General features: G+C 40.6%; 1 protein-coding gene across 11 annotated transcripts in view; it reads left to right on the top strand.

Annotated features, from left to right (window-relative positions):
• Positions 1–22,660, top strand: part of DIP2A (disco interacting protein 2 homolog A) — a 112,315-nt gene that overhangs the window by 8,790 nt on the left and 80,865 nt on the right. For all 11 annotated transcript variants that reach the window (XR_001467364.4, XR_001467365.4, XM_001234675.7 and 8 more), the window contains one exon: positions 11,557–11,628. Coding sequence is in view for 5 of the 11 variants with exons in the window: in XM_001234675.7 (XP_001234676.1) it covers positions 11,557–11,628 (72 nt within the window). In the remaining 6 variants the exon portion in view is untranslated. The remainder of the gene's footprint in view (positions 1–11,556; positions 11,629–22,660) is intronic.

Raw genomic sequence — 22,660 nt, 5'->3', positions numbered from 1 at the left:
AGAAAACCCGACTATCAACATTATGGGAATTGGTACTAATTCTTTTAAATTCACCTACATTTTTTGGACAAGTTTTTTTTTTTTTTCCCCCCCCTGAATAATGTTTCATTTGCTTCCACCCATATCTGAATATTTTCAAAGTATTTATTGAACTGCTAGTTTGTGCAATTCCCACTTAACTGCTACGAGTGTTCAAAAAGCAGTGTTCTCTTGGCATGTTTACTAGAGCTGCTATTAAAAAAAAAAAACCTGAGGTGTCTTTTGGGAAGACCAGGAGTCACCATTATTGCAGTTATTTCTTAAATCAATTACTTTCAGAATATTAATTCTTTTCTTCGGTGTCTTGCTCACTATGAATAATTTCTGCCCGCCATCTGGCACTTGCAGTAATTCTTGTCATTTTGTCTAATTCTCATCTTGATGTAGTAATACTTTCTAAAGGTAAACTGAAGAGCATACTATTCCTTTCTAACTTGATATGTCAGAACAGTAGGAGATCAGTTCAAATGATATGGTGAGTAGAGAAGGATGTTTCTTTTCTTTGCTAGTGCTTATGCAGCATCTTAAGGAGGAGATGTGGCTGTAATGCTGCATTTGGAATGGTGACTAATGTCTGTGGTCTCTTACGTTTGTCAAAGGTTTTGAAGGCAAATGTCATAGTCTGTTGCTTTGAACTAGGACAGTTTTGCTGCTAATAGATTTTCCACACAAACTTTTTATGTTCTCATTTCTTCGGTTGAAGTGGAAGAGTCTGAGTAAAAGGCACCTTATCATCTGTAGATGTCAGCTTTATTCTGCAGATATCTAGATGATGTTTAAGTGCAAGGTCTAAAAGGTGAAAGCAGATCCAGATGGAGAGATTGACTCCTGTAGGATCAGATAGCTTTTTGTGTCATAGCTTACCCGAATAAGATACTTTGGGGTATAAATGATGAGTTTTTCTAGGATGATTTGTGATGGCAGCCTGGCACCCCTGTGGTGTCCTTCTGTCCTGAAGCCTGCTTCATCTCTGCAAAGGAACTTAAAACAAAAAGCTGTTCAATATTCTTTTCACTGAACAGGATCACTGAACAGTGCACCAGATGAGTCAGAAGTCTTACTGAAAACTAAGTATGGTCATGTAGATGCTGTCAATAACACGTTGGATTGAATGGACAAACTTTAGTCTGATATTTTTGAACTTCACTATTTGTGTTTGTAACTCTGGTGTTTGTCTTAGCTTATATTTTCTGCAGAGTTTTTATATTTGTACTGGGAGTTGCTGCTTATTTTTTTTTGTCAGAGAAGTGGAATTCTAGAAGTGGTTGTGCTGCAAGTGGTTGTTCACTGTTAAGACATCAAATAGGTGAAGTTCTTGGATGGATGCTGTATATTTTAATAAGGAGATTTCAGGAGATTAAGTGATCAGTAATCACTTAATTGTCATTGCTGTAAAGTCATGAGGAAAAATATTAGCAGTGGGAGAGCTCAAGGAAAACATAACTTTGTGTAATTATTATTAAAGAACTTCTGTCTTTCAGCAGTGGCTGGGAGTGATCCTGTATGCTAACCCTAGGACTCAGCAGAACTTTCTGTGAGCCAATTCAGATCATTCACTTAAAAATAACTTCTCCCTACCCATCTCATTTTCTCTCAGCTTTTCTTTTTTTCATCAGCGTTGATTGATCAGCTCAACGGCATCATGTGTGGCAAAGGCTGCTGTTCGGAGTATGTGAAGAGGAGCAGATTGGTCTCTTCCAGCAGCAATCCTGCCATGTGTAGCCACACTGCTGACATGCCGGGGTGGAAGATAGTTTTGCTGCCTCACTCAGTGTTGGCCACCCTTGTAATGAACTGTAGCAATTTTCAGCACATTTAAGTGTCCTTTCAACATCACTTGCATTAATAACAGCACCAAATGTGCATATGAAATGCAGTAGAGCTGTATGATATGGACGTGAACTAGATACAAAAGAAGTTGGCAAGAACATTTGTATGAAACAAGAAAACAAAGGAAATCCTCTTGAACGAGTTTCCTGAAGTTCACTCACATGATAATACACTCCTAACTTTTCAAATGTTACTTTTAATTTTGCAATTTAGTGCACTTATCAGTGCAAAAAGGGATTGGATTCTGCTGAATGCAGTTCTCTGATAAAGAAATAACTCAAGCAAAAAACACATTGCTTCACTTACATTAGACTTTGCATATCATGTGCGTAGTGAGTGCTTATTTGGTGCGTAGCCATATAGATTCTCTGGATGATTGGGTAACCTGTGCATAGTCTGTGTTTTTTGCCTTAAAATGCTGAAATCTGTGCACTAGTAGATTGGCATTATAAAATAAAAATGATACATTCCAATTTTGTTAATACAAAGGCTGGGTTATGCATGTTGTAAAATTGAACAATATTTTGAGTAGCTAAAACAAAAGTCAGTTACTTGCTGGAAAGAAAACCAGGTGAAATAGGCTGACCAGATCTTCACTTGATGTTTATAAAATTATGAAGTGTTAAGTTTTGGTCATTCCTAAATAAGGAAAAAGTTCTTTCCTTGTAACTAAAATGAATTCAGCAACTAAGCTCATTGCTTCCAGGTATACTGGGATAAAATGATGGCTGTAAAACCTGATAGGGCCAACTTAGTGTGACAGTGTCTGCAGAGCAATTGTTGGAAGATTGCTAACCCCGTGTGCTGGCTCTTTTCTTCACTTTGCTGTGCTAGCAGCTGGATCAAGCTTTGAATTGAACTTGCTGAAAGCAAATTTTGCAGGAAGAAGTTCCTTCCTTTCAGCAGGTGGTTATGCTCACAGTGTGTACCATGGTTTGTTTTGAGTAGTTGTAACCACAGATGTAGATCTTCACATTTTTTCAGAAATGAGGGAAATAGTCTTCAAAAAGACAAGAAAAAGATGCCAAGTTGGACCATTTTTCTAAGAAACTTGAATCAGGAGCCAAGTAAAATTTTACTCTATATTTCTTGTCATTTTTTTGAATATTCAGTTTGACATATAATGAAACATTGGAGAGAATAGTCATCAATTTGACAACAGCTATATTTTGGAAATGTTAAATAGGTTTAATAAATGCAACAACATTGTATTTCTCCTGCCTAATTGATGGGACAATATTTGGGAAAGGGGATTTATTGCTGCAGAGGTGCTTCTAGATTCCCTTCTACAAGAGATCATGTTGAACCTCTTCTCGTTGCTACATTGGAAGCTGAGGGTAACTTACTGCAAAGGAGTACTTTTTAGTCTCCGTGCAGCCCTTGGCTATCAGTATTAATCTTCATGGGAAATTCCAGAAATGGGTTCTTCATTTTGTTGCTGGAGTTGTTTCACTTTTTCTCTGTACCATACTTTGACCTCCCTTAGCAGCAAGTTTCTTGCATTCAGTACTTAAGAATGATGCATTTCACTACTTGTGTTTTAGCAAATGTTACTTTGAATTTTTTCTTAGCATTCTCAATTACTGAATTTGAACGCTCGTATTGTGTAATATGCTTCTGTAATAAATGTGACAGGTAGACCATGTGTAGGAATGATCACAGCCTTTGCACACCATGGTCTTGCCCTTTGCCTGTTCCTGGTTCAGGAAAGTGCTTCAACTTTGTTGGCCATTCCCAGATTCCTAACTTGAGCTGCCCACTTGGTAAGCAGTGCTGCAAGTAGAATTAAGTGCAGCCATCCATTGCAGGGATCCATTTTAAAGCGTAATCCCTGGGGGACATTTCTGGTGTCTGTAAAAAGTGCTCACAGTCTTATTTGTGCATTGGATCTTCCCATAATCATAGGTTTCTGAAGCAGGAACATACCAAAGTATGAATAGGAACTTTTTGCAACTAGTAAATAAGAAATGCTAAGCTGTTTGCAAAAGCTATACAGTTGGCAGGGGCAACTCCTTGAGTACTTGCAGAGAGGGAAAAAATCAATGACACTGATATCCAAAAAGCATTCTGTAAAAATAAAAATAAAGCTCTATAAAAGATGTATAAATTTAATATTCTGAAGTGGCTTCTTCTTGCTTATTGATCACTGTAAGTTACGTGATGAGTTATGGAGGATATGGAAGAGATAGAGTTGTCTTCTTAGAAGAGAAAGGGAGTTGTATATAGCAACTTCACAGCTTCAAACAGCATTATACAGTTCATGTATCTGGTTTTACTTTTACACAGAATTCTCCAAGGCAAGGGATGACTTCAGAATTAAGGCATTTATTACCAAGTTACGTATGAATTGCTTTTAGACGGTGTCCCTTGTGCATCTTGAAAGTTGCAAACAAGATGTCTAAACATCTAATCTCTGCAGCGTGCAGAGAGTACTTCTCATCTGTATTTAAAAAAATACTTCTAGCTCAGGTTTTAGAAAACCTTTTGTTCGTCTGCCTGGCCAATCCTAATTTGTTTTTTTCAGCTTCTTTATCAAGCTTTTGTGGAAAGCAAACAGTGCAATCCGGTGTGCCAGCTGGTCTTCACCACTTCCCCTGATGCATACAGACTCCTCAGCTTGTTAAAGGAGACAGCGCCTGCGGAGGCATATTTGTAGCTGACATCTGTTGAACTTATTCTGAATTTTGTGGAGCCATAATGGGATGAAAGGAAAGTGGCAGAGTTTGTGCTTTTCCTTTATCCTGGAGGAGTGAGCTTAAGGATTTACTAGAGCCATATAAGAACAATTAATTACATGGGCTTACTGAGCCTGGTATCTTGCCAGGTAACTTGTGTTATCCAGTTATTCAACATTTTTCTTCCCTGTGAAATGCCCTCTCTTGACAGAGGAAGTAGGTAATGACTTAAAGCCAGGCTTCTCAATATTCTATGGAGAGCAGCTCTCCAGTTCTTTTTGGTGTACATGTATTTCTTGCAAGTGTGGATTGGTACTGAGCAGAATAAGCTGGAACACTTACACAGTACAGCAAGGATGACTGGAGTGTATTTAATTCACCTTTTCTTTTTTTCCTAAATTGTGAACTATAAGTAAAGTCTCTGGCAACTGCTTTTACGTTTTGGTATTGAAGTGGTGCTATATGAACATATCAGGATGGAATTTTCTAATACTTTGTCAATAGCAAAGCTCTGAACTTTAGGCTAAGATGAAACACGCTTGATAATAATGGTATTGTAAACTAGGTAGTTGTACTGTGTAATTGTGCACAGAGTGCAAAGTTTAATCTGTTAGTAACATACAGCTAGAATTATATAACCTTTTATTGGGTACATGCACTTGACTAGTCAAGATCTTCCTGAGCTTCTAGAACTTAATGTTTCAGCAAGATAGTGTATTCAGAGACTTAAATCATGATTTAAGTAGCTGTATATCTCTATGCTACTACTTTTACATGCAGACTAGTCTAGAGTAAGTTTAATGAGAGGGACTAAGTTCTTGCTTCAGATTGGGTTTTAATTATAGTAACACAATAGAAAGCGTAACAAGATAGCAGAGAAGCAAGATCCTAGGCTACAGTAGGCGTGGACCTCCTTAGACATGATAGCAGTAGGCATAGAAAGAAGAGAAAGAAACTGCTTATCTTCAAAAGGCCTGTAAGGTCCTCAGGTATACAGGGATCTCCAGATGAGATGCTCTCACCTTCGCTTCCAACCCTTAAATGAGGTCTGGGAAGGGGTGGATCCTGGCTCCAGCCCTTCCAGTCATTTAGTGCATTGCATGCACCTGAGCTCCCCTGGTTTGGCCCTCCCTTCCCACCAGATGCTCTATCACTGGTTCAGGCTGTGACTTAGCATTTCCACTCCAATCGTGATATACATTTTCAGTAAAGGTCTCAGTGCTTTCAGAATGTTTAAAATCTTACAGGTTAGTAGGAATCACCATGTGGAAGGATCAGATGTCGGTTATTTACATTTTTGATGGATTTGTCTAACATGGGAGATTGTAATCAAGATTTTCCACACCACTGAGCTCATCCTATGCAAACTAAGTTAAAACATCAGTCTGTAGCCTTTTCTTCAGAAAGTACTGGTTCAGGAGAAAGGACTGATGTTAGAACATTTTGCAGATTTTTAGATCTGAAGATGTATTGTTATAAAGCTTCATCTGATTTTTCTGTGGCTGAACTTTTCAGTGCTTTTCAAAGAAAATGTGAATATAAGCTTAGCTGGTGCTGTAGCTGAAATGGTGTGAGTTTTGGAACAAAGGTGTGTTGCATATAAGAGAAAAAATTGTGACTTCTCACTGACAACTGTGTACCAGAATGCACTTGAGATTACCTGACATGTTAGAAATGATTCTTTGTAGTAGTGATTGCAATATTTGAATTTTATGGGGGAGCAAACAGTTGGAAAAACATTTACTTACAGCTCTTAAAAACAAAACAACAAAAAGTCCAGCAAACAGAAAAATTCCACTACCATGAGTCTCTCTGGAATCATTTTTTTTTTATACAAAGTTCACTAGTAATGGAAATATGGTTTATTATACAATTTTAGGGGAAGAATAGAAGGTTAACAAGGAAACTGAAAAAACAGAGTTGCTAAAAATGTAAAGTGTACTTAATAGACTACTTGTTTGCAGATGGCTGTGAGAAGTCTTGGTTGCTTGTCAATATGTTGTTGATTAATAATTAAGCTACAAGGGAAAAAAATCCAGTGGTAAACTTCCATTTTGTCTGGGAAAAAAATGGTAGCCACTTAGCTGTCAAGGAAAGGAGAAAAAAAACAAGCATGGTTTGCAGAAGAGCGTTGTTCAAGTGCATCCACTTTAGAACCAGTGGAAGCATTTTGTTCCAGTAAGTGCATTTATTTTCAGACCTCCAAAATTCCAGTAAAGGGTAAGTGATACTTAAGGAATTTTTTTTTTTCCCAAATTGCTTTAATTATCAAATTTAAACAGCCCAGATCTATCAGCGACTGTATCTCAAGGGCTGCAGTCGTTGTTTCCTTCTACGTAGTTTGGAGGTCCTTTTTACTTTAATTGCAAGTGATGATTTTCAGTTTCTACGTCCTTTATCACCTGTTGATCAGTGTTAGATCAATCACCTGACTTAAACAGGTTATGACGTCCAGGGGGAAAATGTGTAGCAAATAACCAAAGCTTATAAAGTATGATAGTGGAGGTTTGGAGGTGTTGGTTTTTTTACATTTAAGTTGAAGTATTATTATTCAAATATTAAAGTTATTAAAAGTTGAGAGAGTGATTTCATAGTAACACATGAGGGGATAAATATGCCACTCTGAGGAGTCTGTTGATGCTGCACCCCTGCTGTAGTGTACTTTTAAGGTAGGTGGTGCACATGTGGAGAAAATGTGTCCTTAAACCAGTGTGTTTTCTTTGAGAAGAATTTGCAGAAATTAAATAATCAGAGCTTCTTCCTTTTGTTTTTGTTTTTTCAGTATTTCTGCAAATTTTACTCTAAGGATTGTGATTTTGATCTTTGATTCAGCTTCAGTGACTTTTCCTCAGGGTGATGTTTCAACTTTAAACTGCTTACAGTGGGTGGGTTCCGTACGTGTGAGAGAGAGAACTTGAGGCTTGGTGCGTATTATTTTTCTTCCAAGCTAGCAAGAGCTTGGTCAATTCTCTTACGTCAGCTCTAGCCCTTATTACCAAGTTTGTCGTCGTTGAGGACTGTGGCCTCTCCATGTCTACTACTTGCCCTTCTTTTCTGTCCTGCATTGCCCTGCCATCCCCCATAGAATGGCTTGGGGTTGGAAGAAACCTTGCAGGTCATTGTGGTGGTTGCTCAGGCTCATGAGGCCGTAGTCTTCAGACTTTGTTGTCAGTTTAGTCACACAGTCCACAAGTTTAGCAATCATTCTGATTTCACCTGTAGAAGAAAATATTATTAATTGTGAGTCAGACTTTGGGAACATCCTCATAATAGTTGATTTTGAGACGTTAGGTTCAACTGAGCAGCATCCTTGGAGGATGTTTTCGTGGCTCTGTCTGTTTTGGTATCAGGTGTTAACAGGATTCCCACTGGAAAATGGAAGGATGCTAACCTTGCCTCTTCACCAGCATTGTAATGCCACAGCACAAGGATGCCTTGAGCTCTGCTGTCCTGCCTAGTGAGGGAGTTTGGAGCCCAGGAGAGTGCTTCACCATTCTCCTCCTGATGAAGAACTTGTTTGTGACTACAGGAAGTAGCATAAATTACAGCTGTCCTGCTCTATTTCAGTGCTGCGCTTCATTTTTGCACAGGATCTCAGCAATCGTTGTTGACTGCTGGGGTACTATAATTGATACCCTTCTGTTTTGCAAAGCTGGGAAACAAAGGATACTAGACATTACATGGGATGTACCTTGTGTGACTGAAAATACAATGCTGACTTACCATGATGATTTCCTGTTCATTTCAGGAATTACAGATGGCTGCTGCAGAAGGCATTGCCCTTGGTGAACAAACAGCTTTACTGTAATTGAACTGTCATCCTCTCTCCTTCTTTCATATGTTAATATCCATCAGCAAGGGCTTTCTGAAATCTGCTGATCTACTGTAAATGTATCTTGCAGAAAATACAAGAAATGTTATCCTAGCAGGGTGGATTTTTTTTTCCCAATCTCTACTTACTGCAGGTTGTCAGAGCTGTGTTTGAGAGAACATCATTTTCAAGATTTTGTAATAGGGATTTTTATTGAGATAGTTTGGTCAAAATTGTTACAGGTTTGCTTCGTTGATTGTTAGGCATTACTTGCCTGCATCCAGGTCAAGCCTTCAAATAATAAGTTTCGTAAGAAACTTTCTCCTTGTTGGTGCTGGGAACAATTTCTGGTTCTCTTTCTCTGAGGCTGTATCAGGAATGCCTAAGCGTGTCGTGCATATACATGATATGGCATAGAAGCTGGTGGTCTCTGCTGTTTTGGTGCTCAGATAGCAAAGCTGTGAAACTACAGGTATTAGCACAGAAGATGAATCACCCATCCATGGTTCTGTCGTCAGCAGCCTTTGTATTAACTTCGCCTTCCCAACTGTGACAGTGTTTCCTGCTTTCCCCATGGTTGGTTCTCTTTGTAGTTTTTTGAAATACCTTGATTTTTCTTGCTTTTACAGTGGACAAAAATCACAGATGTCGGAGTAATTATTTATCTTTATTTTTTTTGTTTTACAGTGAAGTAAGTCAAAATCATGCAGCGATGCGATATTCCCTTTATAATTCTCCAACTGATGTAGAATAAAACACTACGTAGCTTCATTTCACAAATATTTGCCAAGCATGTCTAAAAGGTAGAATGTGGGGACCTCTGAAGCTGTTTTCCCACCCCCACCAGTGCACCAGTACATGTCAGTCAGTCCCCAAAACTGTCATCTTTGCCCGGATTCATTTTCTATCATATTTTCAGATATGTTAGGTTTTCCAATCAGAGAACTGACAGCTCAGCCCATCCAGACTGGTATCTAGCTTTGCACAGTTCTCAGCTGGTTTGCTGAGTCAGAGAAGCCTCAGATTGCTTTTGTGTCATTTGGTAACTAGGGAGAAAGTGTGGCTAAATAGCAGCAGCTGTGGCCCTGGTGTACCAGATGTGGCCCAGAATCTGTTTCTGGAAGGGACGGGGGATTACAAAGAAACCAACATGCTGGATTAAGTCCCACTGTGGAGGTGGGGGTGGGAGCAGTTTTCTGGGAGGATTCACCCAGAGAGTAACAAAGAAATCCTTGGTACGCTTCTCTGACCTGCTGGTCAGGGCTGCAAAAGTCTACAAGATGCTTTTGGCTTTAGACTCATCCTAACCTCATTCAAGGAAAATGCTTAGATTCGACATTCCTTTTTATCCAGCAACATCAATGAATTTGCAAAAGTTTTTGATTCTAAATTAAATGAGACTTAATTTTCAACGCTGTCCTTTGAGCTGCTGCTTCTACAGCATGCCTCTTCAGCTGGATGATTTCTGGCAAGGTAGTTGATCCATGGGAGTTTGATTTAAGGATTGAATCTTTATGGAGTGGTGAAAATTGCTGTCCTCACTGAAGTTACGGTATGACAGAGTTGTATCATGTGCAGCATTTGTCACTTAGAGAATTTGCTGAGAGGTTGCCTTAGTCATCCAAATTACTGCTGTTTTAAGATGGACTGTTCTTCCTGCTGGTGCTGCTTCACATTTTTTTTTCCCTCCAGCACGGAAAATGAGAATCTTTTTTTGGTATCCTCTTTATTTAACTGTAGAAATGATTTATTTAAAGAGCATACAGTGGCATTTTAATCATGTCATGTACAGACATGACCTCTCTGAAATGTACTTTTGTGATTTGTTTAGTTTGTGCATCATATTTTTATGTAATGATATCATATAGCAAATACACAGTTATGTTTCTACATATTTCTTTTGTTAAAATCTTTTCTACTTAGCAAAAATGATAGCCAAAGCATTTCTGTTCTGTGTACAGGGTTGAATATGAAACTTTAACACAGGATTCTAAGTGAAAACGGATACATTTTGTTTGGTTGTGATTTGAAATACCTGCAGAGATGGAAACGTTCTGGGATTTACTTTCGTTCTTTTTTGGAGCAAAAACTTCAGTCTCACTGACTGTTTTTTGCACAGTGTCAAATGATGTGTATTCACATAACTGCTGGGACTGGTAGAATGGAGTGACTTTGTTTCTGCTCTCAGTGTGTGCTGGTGTAAGAGGAGGGTGGATGCTGAGGAAGTGTGTTAGAGCACCTGCTGCTGGAGACAACATTTAAAACCAAACTTGTGTTTTAAAATGTACCTGAGGAAGATTTGAAATACAGAGTAAGATCTTTTTTTTTTTACATGATATCCAAAGAATGAAGGAATTCATGAATGCATGCCGTTATGGAAATGTGAACTCTGAGAGATGAAAGTGGTTTTAAAGCTTTTTTTTCTTGGTGTCTTTGCTGTAATCTAGAAAATGAGTGAAGCTCATTAGCTTGAAAAAGAAAAGATCTTGCTAAGCTTGCTGCTGGTCTTACATGAAGGCTTTTTGTTTTGTTGGTGGAAGTACCAGATTCTGAAAGGTCTCAAACTTATTTGAGCTTTACGTAGAAATCTTCCTTTTGTTCTAGGCCATACTATATCGTGTTCTAACTGTGCAGCCCACAACATGGGTGGATGGCTCAATACCATAACTATAATAATAATATATAATACTATAACTGTGAATGAAAACAGATGATAGTAGCAGTTTAATGTCTCCTAGAATTTGAAAGAAGAGTGAGAAGAAACCTAGGATTTCCAAAGGCCCTACCCAGGGATGCCAGAGCCCCTTTGCCCAGGCCTTGGTGAAGCAAGAGTTTCTAATGCAGCAGAAGCACACAGAGTCAGATTAGTTGTCTTTGGTTTACATTACACTGTGAATCTCTTGGGCTCCTTGCTGCATCATGGAAAATACCTCCAGAATCAGATTTAACATAAGTGCTGCAGATAAGACAACTCTTTCTCTGTTACATAGCTGTGAGGTTTATGACACTTGTATTCATTTACAGGCAGGTAGCACTGAGTGGGTAGGTATATGGCTGTGAATTGTTTCTCTGATGTGGGGGTTTTGATTGCTAGTCTGATTTATTCGAAGCTCATGAGTTTATTTACAGCTATTACAGAAGTGAGAGTGATTATATAAATGCTGTTCCACACAATATGAATTTATTTCTTTGTTTCTTTAGGTGATATCACTCAGAAAGGCTATGAAAAGAAAAGAGCAAAGCTGTTAGCACGTTACATACCACTAATTCAAGGTAAGAGAGTTCCTCATGTTAAATCTTTGAAAACTGCTCTTTAAATAGAGTAGATGAGTCTAGTAATATTTGTTTGATTGGCACAGCATCTAACTGATAGTGAAACATAGCTATTTTGTGGAACAAGAAAGAAATGTAAAATATTTTCAATTACTTTATGCAATATTAAATGGTAACCTTTTGTTTTTTAGGTTATTTCCTTTAGTATGAGAACTGCATTTAAGACAGTTTACTTTAGTAACAAGTAAAGTTATTCCTGAATGCAAGTTGGCCAGTTCCATTAAAAAAAAACCACTCAGTAATCATCACTTCTGCTCTTTCATATGCCTATACTACCTCTTCCTGCATTCTCTTCAGTTCCTTCAAAATACTGTCTTTATTATAAACTATTAGGTATTTAATCTCATTATCATCAGACTTTAAGTTCAGTGGCTAAAAAGCTAAAAGTGCTTTGTTGTTATATAACCCTAGTCCAGTTCTTCCATAGCTTTGGGCATTCCTATTAAAATCACGGAAAATAAAAAGAGAATCAGGATTAGGTGGAACTGACAATGAGATGCTGTAGGTAGATGAGAGGAAAGTTAGTGCTTTGGGATGTTATGCTCTCGGATGAGAGAACGGAGGCATTAATCCTGTGACTTGGATCATGGTTTAGTTCTACTTTACAGGAGTTAGTGATCACAAGGAGAAATGGGCATCCCTGACCACTTGTGTGTCAGTTGTTGAACTAGCTGATAGTTTCTCTTGCTCCAGTGATCTTGAAGTGGTGATCCATTTGATTCTTCACAGCAACACAGACAAAAGTTTCGTTCCCTTTTGTGCTCAGGCAAAATGGAGTCCACTAACTGCTCAGGGCTTTTATGCTTTCTAGTAGTCTTTATATAATTTTCCTAGTTTTGTTATGTTGTTGTTTTCCTCTGGTTAGCAGGGGGCAGTCTCTAGACATCTAGATGTTATTTAAAAAAAAAAAAAAATCCACAAAAACCTCCAATCTTGCTGTGCTGTTTACTCCTGGAGGCTTTTTCACGCAGTTTGAACTTTGAGGAAATCTGTACTACATTAGACATTGAAAACCAAGCTTTCTGTTTCTCCTGCTGTGTGCAAATGTGTTGTTGAGGACTTTTTTTATGCTCCTTGAAGACTTTAGGGTATTGCTGCTATGGAAGAGATTCTGTGATCTGACTTTAAATATGTTTTCTACGGAATCTGTTAGACATTGGTCTCTCTTCAGAAGAGAAGATGGGATGAATACAAGAAACACTTTCTTGATGTTGATGTGCTAATTCTAGTAGCAGTTTGTTTCTTTGCTGCAGGTCACAGTGCATTTCAGCTGAATGCTGAGTTATGTTTTAAATCTTTACAGTGGGTAGTTGGCACTGGACAGTTCTAATATGATCTGGAGTGTTTTAGGAAAGTGCTCCTCGCCTTTCTGTCATTTTTTTTTTTCCTCTTTCAACCCTTAAACTTGTTTGCACAAGTTATTCAAGCTCTGAGCTCTTGCATATAACTTAGGAAAGTGTAACACTTTCAGACATTTTTTGAAGTAACTTTAAAGGCTAGAATGCAGAGTAAACTGCCATTGTTCCTCTTTTCTGTGTGAATATTCTGACCCCGTGTCTTACTGTTACCCTTAAAGCCAGCACTGAGTCTTACGCATGGGTGTTGGAACATTTCCATTCAGGTGGCTGCTCTAGAAGCCTGCTGTGATACATGTATGACTTCTGAAGGTATTTTGTAATATCCTGTATAGGTAACCTGCTTATTCAAGAAGTCACTTAGCTTAAGCACTGGATGAGACTGCAGAATTAACCTGTTTAAATTGCTTTGGAGGAAAAAAAGGAGCAGAAAAAAAAAGTGCTAATGGCACTTTTTTTAGGGTGGTTTTGATTGAATCACCTCTTTTAAACTGAAGGCATTCAGGAGTGCCTCACTGAGGTGACTTTATGTAATCGTGGAGGATAATTTTAATAAAGCATGTCCCACATAGATTACATTAGAATCCAGCTGTCTCCTAGTTTTTCTATCATTGGTTTTAGGCTGTATGATTTTTCTCAACTAAAAATGCAATAATGTAACCTGAATCTTAAAATGTAGGGCAGCATAAAGAATGTTACTTCTTTGTCTCCTTAGACTTTCTGCTTCTTAATTTTTTTTTTCCTTGTTTAGGTGAGTTTTCCCTAGCTACCTTGTGGAGAGGTTTGAAATTAGCTGATCACACCTTGCCTGATACCATGTTTTATAAGCTATCTGATTACCTGATTTGTCTGCTGCTTCTGCCTTGCTTTGCATTAAGATAGCAGAAATCTGGGTTTCACATGCTAAAAACAGAGTGGATAAGCTTTGCCTCTGAGTGCAAAGAACAGTACTTTGGCAAAAAGTTGGTTTACAACCCTGTCTCAGTTTCCTGACATATGTTCTATTAACCCAGTTCTACCTCAGAATTTTGTTAATTGGCACAGCTGCAGAATGGCTTAGATCGTGTGTAGGAGTCTCAGTGGCTTTGAGCCTGGAGTAATTTTTTTATCATTAACAATTTTATCATAGTATTTTAGGGTTTTTTTTAGTAATGTTCTTTAATCAGTGGTATTTGTAGTGGAATTGAAGTTTCCCATTATCCATTACATTTTTGCCACCCGAAAGATAGCAGTGTTTTAGATTTGAAGAGGTCTTAGTCTGTGATTTGACCGCCCCAGGACCAGTAATTCATGTCTTCCTAGATTTAGTTTGGTCATAATTTCTTTTCCAATTACATGCGCTGTCTTCTTTTCTCTCTTGGTCTGTGAAGGAAACACTGTTGATGACCCTTTAATTTTATGATGTTCTTTGTACATCTGTACTTACTTGAATTTCATAAAACTTCCCATGCATTGTATCAGTACCTACTTCCACTTGCTTTCTAACAAAACTTTTTGCTGACAGTACAATTCTGCTGATTTGTAAGGTTTTTAACAAAAGGTAGGTTGAATGGTGAGATTACTGAGGAAACATAAGGAACAGAACTCCTTGTGAGTGACAGAAAAGTGGAAAAGAAGCAGTTGGAGAGATGTTTGAGTTGTTTTGTTTACTGTAAGCTTATGAAATGCGAAATGATTAGAGATCTTGAGCTAGGGCTTCATGTTGATGTATGTATTTTAAAGAAGGAAAAAGTTGTGGGTTGGTTTTGGAAACAGCAGAGAGTACTGGGAAGAGGTGGTTTATACTTGAGAGGAAGGAAGTGACTGTTCTGTGAAAGGTTGTAGGGTCTCCACATTACTCTTGAATATGGGCAGGATTTTTTGTGATTTTTGGGTTAAGTCATACTTCTGTCTTGTTATAAATCGGAAAGAGGTAATCACAGGGTTCAGGTTTATATGGCTAGCTGAAGTTAGTTCTCAGTTAAATTAATATAGACTTAAATAGAGACATGTCTTCATAAGGCTTGAGGTCTGTAAGTTTAATTTGCCATGCTATATCGTTCATCAACTGACACGTTAAAAACTAGCTATAGGAAAACTCTTAACTCTTTAATGCCAAATAAAATTGATTGGGTTAAGTATCTTATGCAGTGTGTGGCTGAATCTGTGGGGAACCAAATCATTATACAGTAACTCTACCGAGAGCTTGATAGATATAAAAATAGGGAAATGGCTGTGAAGCATGTTTTCAATTAGCTGTAGAATTAAATAGAATGTGTTAGTACTCAGGAGTTAAATTTATTAAGGTTATGTTGTGTGTTTTAAGTTTAAGCCTACAGTTATGAAGAGTGAACAGTAATGTTAGATTTCACTTAGAAGGCATAACAGTAGTTATGGAGAAATACTGATTATAATGTATTACCTTTCACTGCTCCAACCAAATATTTTATTTTTGTACACAAGTGCTGAGTAATAACAAACCTTGACAGCAGTCTGACTTAGTCAATCTCTGCCAACCCAAATTCAGATAAAGCTGTGAGGAAGTGCTTAAATTTTATCTGAAAGCAACTTGGCATGCTGCTGTGCAAAGCTTCAGAATGATGAATGGCACCAGATATCTTGCAAAAATTAACTTGAGATGTGCAGGGGGTTAGGGAGTAAAGAGACCAAGAAATTACATCATAAAACGAGCAGGGTTTTCAGTGAAGCTTGGTCACCTGGCATCCTGGAGCGTGCTGTCCTAATAGGGAGCAAATTCTTTGCTTTCTTCTCCTAGATATTTTTCTGTATAGCCAGCATTCAGTAACATTTTTCTGTTGTATTTTAAGTGACTTTCGGTTGTTAAAGTGTTCCTTTTTAGGATCACTTTATATTCCAGTGTGTGGGTTGTATCTCAGAATGAGAAACATGATTTCATGAAGGGAAAGTCTTCTAGTAATGTCATCGCCTACTATGGTAAGGACACCTGCTCACAGGATGAAGGGAAAGTGGTGGATTTAGTTTTTCTGAATTTTAGTAAGGCCTTTGATACCATTCTTCACAGCATCCTTCCAGACAAATTGTCCATCTGTGAGTTGAACAGGTAAACTCTGCTCTGGGTAATTAACTGAATGGAACAGACTTCTTCTCAAAGTGGCTGATGCCCCATGTATGTCAGTGTTCAGAAAGCATTTGGATAATGCCCTTGACGATATGCTTTGGTTACACAAAGTAACCATAAAGCTGAACTTGATCTTTGTAGGCCCCTTCCAACCAAACCATCCTGTCCTAATAGCAGGAACCTCATTATGAGCTATCCCAATGCTGTGCTTTCAACAGCAGGTAACTTCTACCTGTGAATCTGTAATTACTACTAGAGTGCTAAAAATCCATTTTCAGGATATGGACTATTTATGAGTGATTGCTGAATCTGAAATAAATAATATAACACTGTACTCATCTGTGCTATGTTGGTAACTGTAGATTTGTTTTCAGTAGTTATCCTGCCGTTATACTTGAATTCTGCTGATGTTTCAGACACTTGTAATCATTTCAAAGCTAGTTTAACCCAAAGGGGAGATTAAACACAGCCCTCAGAGGTTCTGACAGAGCTGTCAGTCATCTGAAGGTAGCCTGTGTTCACTTTCATTAAATATGAATTACTGTGGAACTATCCTTTGCTGCTGTGCTAACTTCTTATTTGCGAACCAGGCATGAAAGCCATTTTTTTAATTTTTTTTTTTTAAATCTTGGCTAAGACCACTGTTCCAAGAACTGACAGTCCCTCTGATCTCTTGTTATGCTGTCTCCTTGCCTTTCTCCTTCTGTTCTCAAGATAGAAGCTTTTTAGCTGCGACCTTGAATGAAACATCTCCAAGTTTCTGGTGGGAAAGTAATGTTCAGGTAAACAATCTGCTAGATTCATACTTAAGACAAATTCAGTAATATATTAGAATGGCTTGGGTTGAAAGGGACCTCAAGGATCATCAAGATTCAACCCCCCTACTGCATGCAGGGCCACCAACCTCCAGATCTGGCACCAGCCCAGGCTGCCTAGAGCCCCATCCAACCTGACCTTGAACACCTCCAGGGACGGAGCATCCACAGTCTCTCTGGGCAGCCTGTTCCAGCACCTCACCACTCTCTCAGTAACAAACTTCCCCCTAACATCTAACCTAAATCTTCCCTCCTGTAGCTTAAAGCCATTCCCCCTGGTCCTATCACTATCTACCCCTGTATAAAGTTGATTTCCTTCATGTTTCTCAACTCCCCTGAAATACTGGAAGGCCGCAACTATCTCTGCCCACAGCCTTCTCTTCTCCAAGCTGAACAAGCCCAACTCCCTCAGCCTGTCTTCATAGGGAGGTGCTCTAGCCTTCTGATCATCTTTGTGGCCTTCCTCTGAACCCTCTCTAACAGTTCCATGTCCTTCTTGTGTTGGGGGCCCCAGACCTGAATGCAGTCCTCCGGCTGGGGCTACATGAGGGCAGAGTAGAGAGGGATAAGCACCTCCCTGTCTCTGCTGGCCACCTCTCCTCTGATGGAGCCCAGGATACCATTTGCTTTCCCAAGCTGCAAGAGCACACTGCTGGCTCACGTTCAGTTTTTCATCCACCAGGACCCCCAGGTCCTTCTCTGCAGGGCTACTCTCAAGGACTGTTCCTCCCAGACTGTATATATGCCTGGGATTCCTTCAGCCCAAGTGCAAAACCTTGCATTTTGCTGTGTTGAACCTCATTAGATTCACCCAGGCCCACCTTCCAAGTCTGTTGAGGTCTCTCTGAATGACTTCCCTTCCTTCCATTGCGTCGACCACACCACTCAGCTTGGTGTCATCAGCAAACTTGCTGAGGGTGCACTCAGTTCCATCATCGATGTCATTAATAAAGCTGTTAAAGAGCACCAGTCACAAGACAGACCCCTGGGAGACACTGCTCATTACCAGCCTCCACCTGGACATAAAGCCATTGATCACCACCCTCTGTCTGCAGCCTTTCAACCAATTCCTTATCCATTGGATGGTCTACCCATCAAATCCACATAAGGATGTAGTGGATGACCATGTCAAAGGCCTTGTTCAAGTCCAGGTAAATGACATCAGTCGCCTTCTGTTTGTCCACCACTTTTGTCACCCTATCATAGAAGGCCACCAGATTGGTCAGGCATGACCTTCCTCTGGTGAAGTTGTGCTGGCTGTCTCGGATCACACTCTCATTCCTCGTGTGATGTAGCATGTCCAGGAGGATCTGCTCCATGATCTTCCCAGGCACAGAGGTGAGACTCACTGGACTGTAGTTCTCTGAGTCCTCCTCGCTCCCTTTCCTATAAAAGGAAGTGACATGACCCTTTTTCCAATCACCCAGGACCTCGCCTGACAGCCACAGCTTTTCAAATACAATTGAGAGCAGCTTGTAATCACCTCAGCCATATCCTTCAGAACTCCGGGATGCATGCCATCCAGCCCCATGGACTTGTACGCATTCAGTCTCGTGAGGTGGTTTCAGACTTGCTCTGCCCTTACAGTGGGGGTAGTGGAATTTACTCCCCCATTCCCTACCTAGAGGTTTAGGGATGCAGGGTTCAGGGACATGAAAAATATTAGAATCCTGGTTGCCAGTGAAAACCAAGACAAAGAACTCATTCAGTGCCTCAGCCTTCTCCACACCTTCTGAAGCCAGCTTTCCTTTTACGTTTACCAAAGGAGGTACACTTGCATTGGCCTGTCTCTTCTGCCCAATATACCTTTAGAATGTCATCTTATGTTTTTAACAACTCTTGCCAAGTTCAGTGCTGCCTGTGCCTTGGCTTTCCTGATCCACATCTGCAAGTCTGGACAGCATCCTTGTATTCTTCCCAGGTGACATAACCTTGTTTCCAAAGCCTATACGTACCTTTCTTTGCCCTCAGTTTGCCCAGCAGGTCCTTGCTAAGCCATGCTGGTTTCCTGCCTTGTCTGCTCGCTTTCTTATTTAGAAGGACGGAGATCTCTTGTGCTCTGAGATAGGCATCCTTGAAACGTAGTCAGCTTTCCTCAGCATCTTTGTCTCTAAGGACAGCGTCCCAGGAGATCTTGGCCAACAAATAAAGTTTGCTTTTCCAAAGTTCAGGGTCCTGACCACTCTCTTTGCCAGGCCCACGTTCCTCAAGATCACGAACTTGACCAGGGCATGGTCACTGCAGCCCAGGCTGCCTCCAACCTTAACACCTGTAATGATCTCCTCCACGTTGCTGAGCAGCAGGTCCAGCAGTGCTTCACCCCTGGTCTGTCTGTTCAATGCCTGAACCAGAAAGTTATCATCAATGGATTCCAGGAGTCTCCTGGATCTCTTGCAGGTCGCTGTGTGATTTTTCCAACAGGTATCTGGATGGTTGGAGTCCCTCATCAGGATGAGAGCCTGTGAGTGTTATGCTTCCCACAGCTCAAGCAAGAAGGCCTTGTCAACAGTCTCCCCTTGATCAGACAGCCTGTAGTATACCCCTATCACCAGCTGGCTGTTATTAGTCCTATCCATAATTCTAACCCATGGGCTCTCAACCTGTTCCTGACTGTTTCTCAGAAGGAGCTCCTCATAGTCTATCCTCTCTTTGACATAGGGAGCAACTCCCCTGACCTTCCTACCTTGCCTATTTTTTTTAAAGAGCTGATACCCCTCAGTGGTGGTATCCCAGTTATGGGAGTTATTCCACCATGTTTCTGTGATAGCAACAAGGTCACAACTTTCCAAGTGCATCACAGTTTCCAACTCCTCCTGCTTATTTCCCACAATGCGTGCATTGGTCTAAAGGCACTTCAGCTGGGCTTTCTGTCTCACTACCTTTCTAGAGGGTCTAGGATCCCCTAGAGCAACAGCATCCCCCTGCCCATTTCTATCCCTTTGTACTCCACCCTCTTCAACCATGAAGTTCAGTATGAACCCTTGAACTACCTGCTCAAGCCCAGTGGCTCTCATTTTGTTCCCTTCATACCTAGTTTAAAGTCCTTCCAGTGAGTCCCAGTGGTTCCTGGGCTAGGATCCTTTTACACCCCTGGAGACAGGTTGAGTTTCATCTGCAGCCATCGTGCCAGGTGTCAATTGTCCCATGGTCAAAAAAACCACAAAATTCTTGTGCTTGCACCAACCTCTAAGCCATTTATTTATGAGATGCGTTTGTTTTTGATCCTCCCTAGATCCTTTTCCCCCACTGAAGGGATAGAAGAACCTGCATGCCCACTCCATCAACTACCTGCTCCAGTCCCCTGAAGTATTTTTTGATAGTCCTCAGGCTTTTCTCAGCGACTTCATCACTGCCAGCCTGAACTATCAATAAGGGATAATATAATAGTCAGAGGAGTGAATCAGAACAGGAAGTTTCCTAGAAATATCCCTGACCACTGCCCTAGGGAGTCAGCACATCTTCCTGCAAATAGGATCAGGCTGACATACCGTCACCTGTGACAACCACCCTTCTTTTCTTCCAGGTGGAGGCAGTCTTGAGGCATGGAGTTGACTGCTCCACCCAAGACAGCCTTGCACTGCACTGTCACTCACTTCTCCCTCGAGCTCCAGGGCCTCAAACCTGTTTTGCAGAGGCACCTGGGGAATCGAGGTAGGCAGTCCCGTTAAGACTGAAAAGGTTATGTGCTGTATCTTACCATTTTACTAATTCTGCCTGACATTATTTTGGAGTCCTGAAAAGGTCTGGGGAAAGATTTTTGCCTGGAAAGACTGTTCTCCTATCCCCAGCTTCTCTGAACATGCTGGCTTATGGCTTATCTAATGAAGATATGATCTCTTTGTTAATCTTTCCTTATGAATATTCCTGAGTTGTTAAAGTTGTGGTGTTAATTGTGATGCATTTTTCTTAACCGGTCAAGAATTCAACAGAAGTCATTCTGCCTACATAATCTGAAGGTAGGAGGTTATCTGGCTATTTTATACAGGTAAAATTTTGAATAAATGACAACTCCATTGGGGAACATTGCTGGCAAACCAAGGCATTTTTGCTTTGCCTTTTTAGGAAAATGGTTCTCTGAACTATCATCCATTGCAGATTTTGGTGGCATCTACTTGTGAAATGAATTCTTGTCTTTCTTGTTTCGTAGACATAGAATCATAGGATGGTTTGGGTTGGAAGGGACTTTTAGAATCATCTAGTTCCATACCCCCTGCTGTAGGCAGGGACACCTCCCTCTAGACTAGGTTGCTCAAAGCCCTGTCCAACCTGGCTGTGAATGCTTCCAGGGGAGGGCCATTCATCGCCTCACTGGGCAACCTGTTCCAGTGTCTCACCACCCTCACAGAAAATAATTTCTTCTTAATATCTACTCTGAGTCTATCCTCATCCAGTTTAAAACCATTTCCCCTCATCCTGTCACTACCTGCCCTTGTAAGAAGCCCCTCCCCAGCTTTTCCACAGGCCCCCTTCAGGTACTGGAAGGCTGTTATAAAGGTTTCTTTTGGAGTCTTCACCTCCCCAAGCTGAAGAACCCCGGGTCTCTAAGCCTGTCCCCATAGGGGAGATACTCCCGCCCTCTGATCATCTTTGTGGCCCTCCTCTGGGCCTGCTCCAACAGCTCCATGTCTTTCTTGTGTTGGGGGCTCCAAAACTGGACACGGTACTCCAGCTGAGGTCTCACGAGGACAGAGTAGAGGGGCAGAATCACCCCCCTTGACCTGCTGGTCACACTTCCCTTGGTGCAACGCAGGATGCAGTTGGCCTTCTGGGCTGCAAGTGCACATTGCCAGCTCATGTTGAGTCTTTCATCAATTGACACTCCCAAGTCCTTCTCCTCAGGGCTGCTCTCAAGCCATTCTCTGCCCAGCCTGTATCTGTCCTTGAGATTGCCCCAACCCAGATGCAGGACCTTGCACTTGGCATTGTTGGACTTAATGAGGTTTGCATGGGCCCTCCTCTCAAGCCTGTCTAGGTCCCTCTGGATTGCATCCCTTCCCTAGAGCATGTCAGTTGCACTGCTCAGCTTGTTATCATCTGCAGACTTGCTGAGGGTGCACTCAATCCAACTGTCCATGTCACCTACAAAGATGTTAAGTAACACTGGCCCCAGCACCGATCCCTGAGGAACACCACTCATCACCAGTCTTGGACATTGAGTCATTGACCACAACTTTCTGAGTGTGACCATCCAGCCAATTCCTTATCCAGCAAGTGATCCATCCATCAGATCCATTTTTCTCCAGTTTGGCGGCCAGGATGTCATGCTGGACAGTGTGAAATGCTTTGCTCAAGTCTGGATAAATGACACGAGTTGCGCTTCCTTTATCCACTGATGGTATAAGTCTGTCATAAAAGTTTAAAATAAAACCCACCAAGTTTGTCAGGCTTGACTTGCCCTTGGTGAAGCCGTGTTGGTTACCACCAATCACCTAGTCTTTATTTTCCATGTGCTTTAGTAGGGCCATCAGGATGATCCATAATCTTGTCAGGCACAGAGGTGACGCTGACTACCCTGTAGTTCCCTGGATCTTCTTTTTTTCCCCTTCATGAAAGTGAGGGTTTTTTCATGCCCTTTTCCAGTCAGGAGGAATTTCACCAGACTGCCATGACCTTTCATATATGATGGATAGCAGCTTGACAACTTCATCTTTTCAGGGGAAGGGAGCAGAAGATTATTTTCATTGCCAGTTTGGGGTCTTACCCAATTATTGGTGCCTGTAATT

The sequence above is a fragment of the Gallus gallus genome, chromosome 7, assembly GCF_016699485.2.
Source record: "Gallus gallus isolate bGalGal1 chromosome 7, bGalGal1.mat.broiler.GRCg7b, whole genome shotgun sequence".
Taxonomy (NCBI): domain Eukaryota; kingdom Metazoa; phylum Chordata; class Aves; order Galliformes; family Phasianidae; genus Gallus; species Gallus gallus.
The sequence above is the reverse complement of the archived record's forward strand: the minus strand, read 5'-3'. Positions and strand labels throughout refer to the sequence as shown.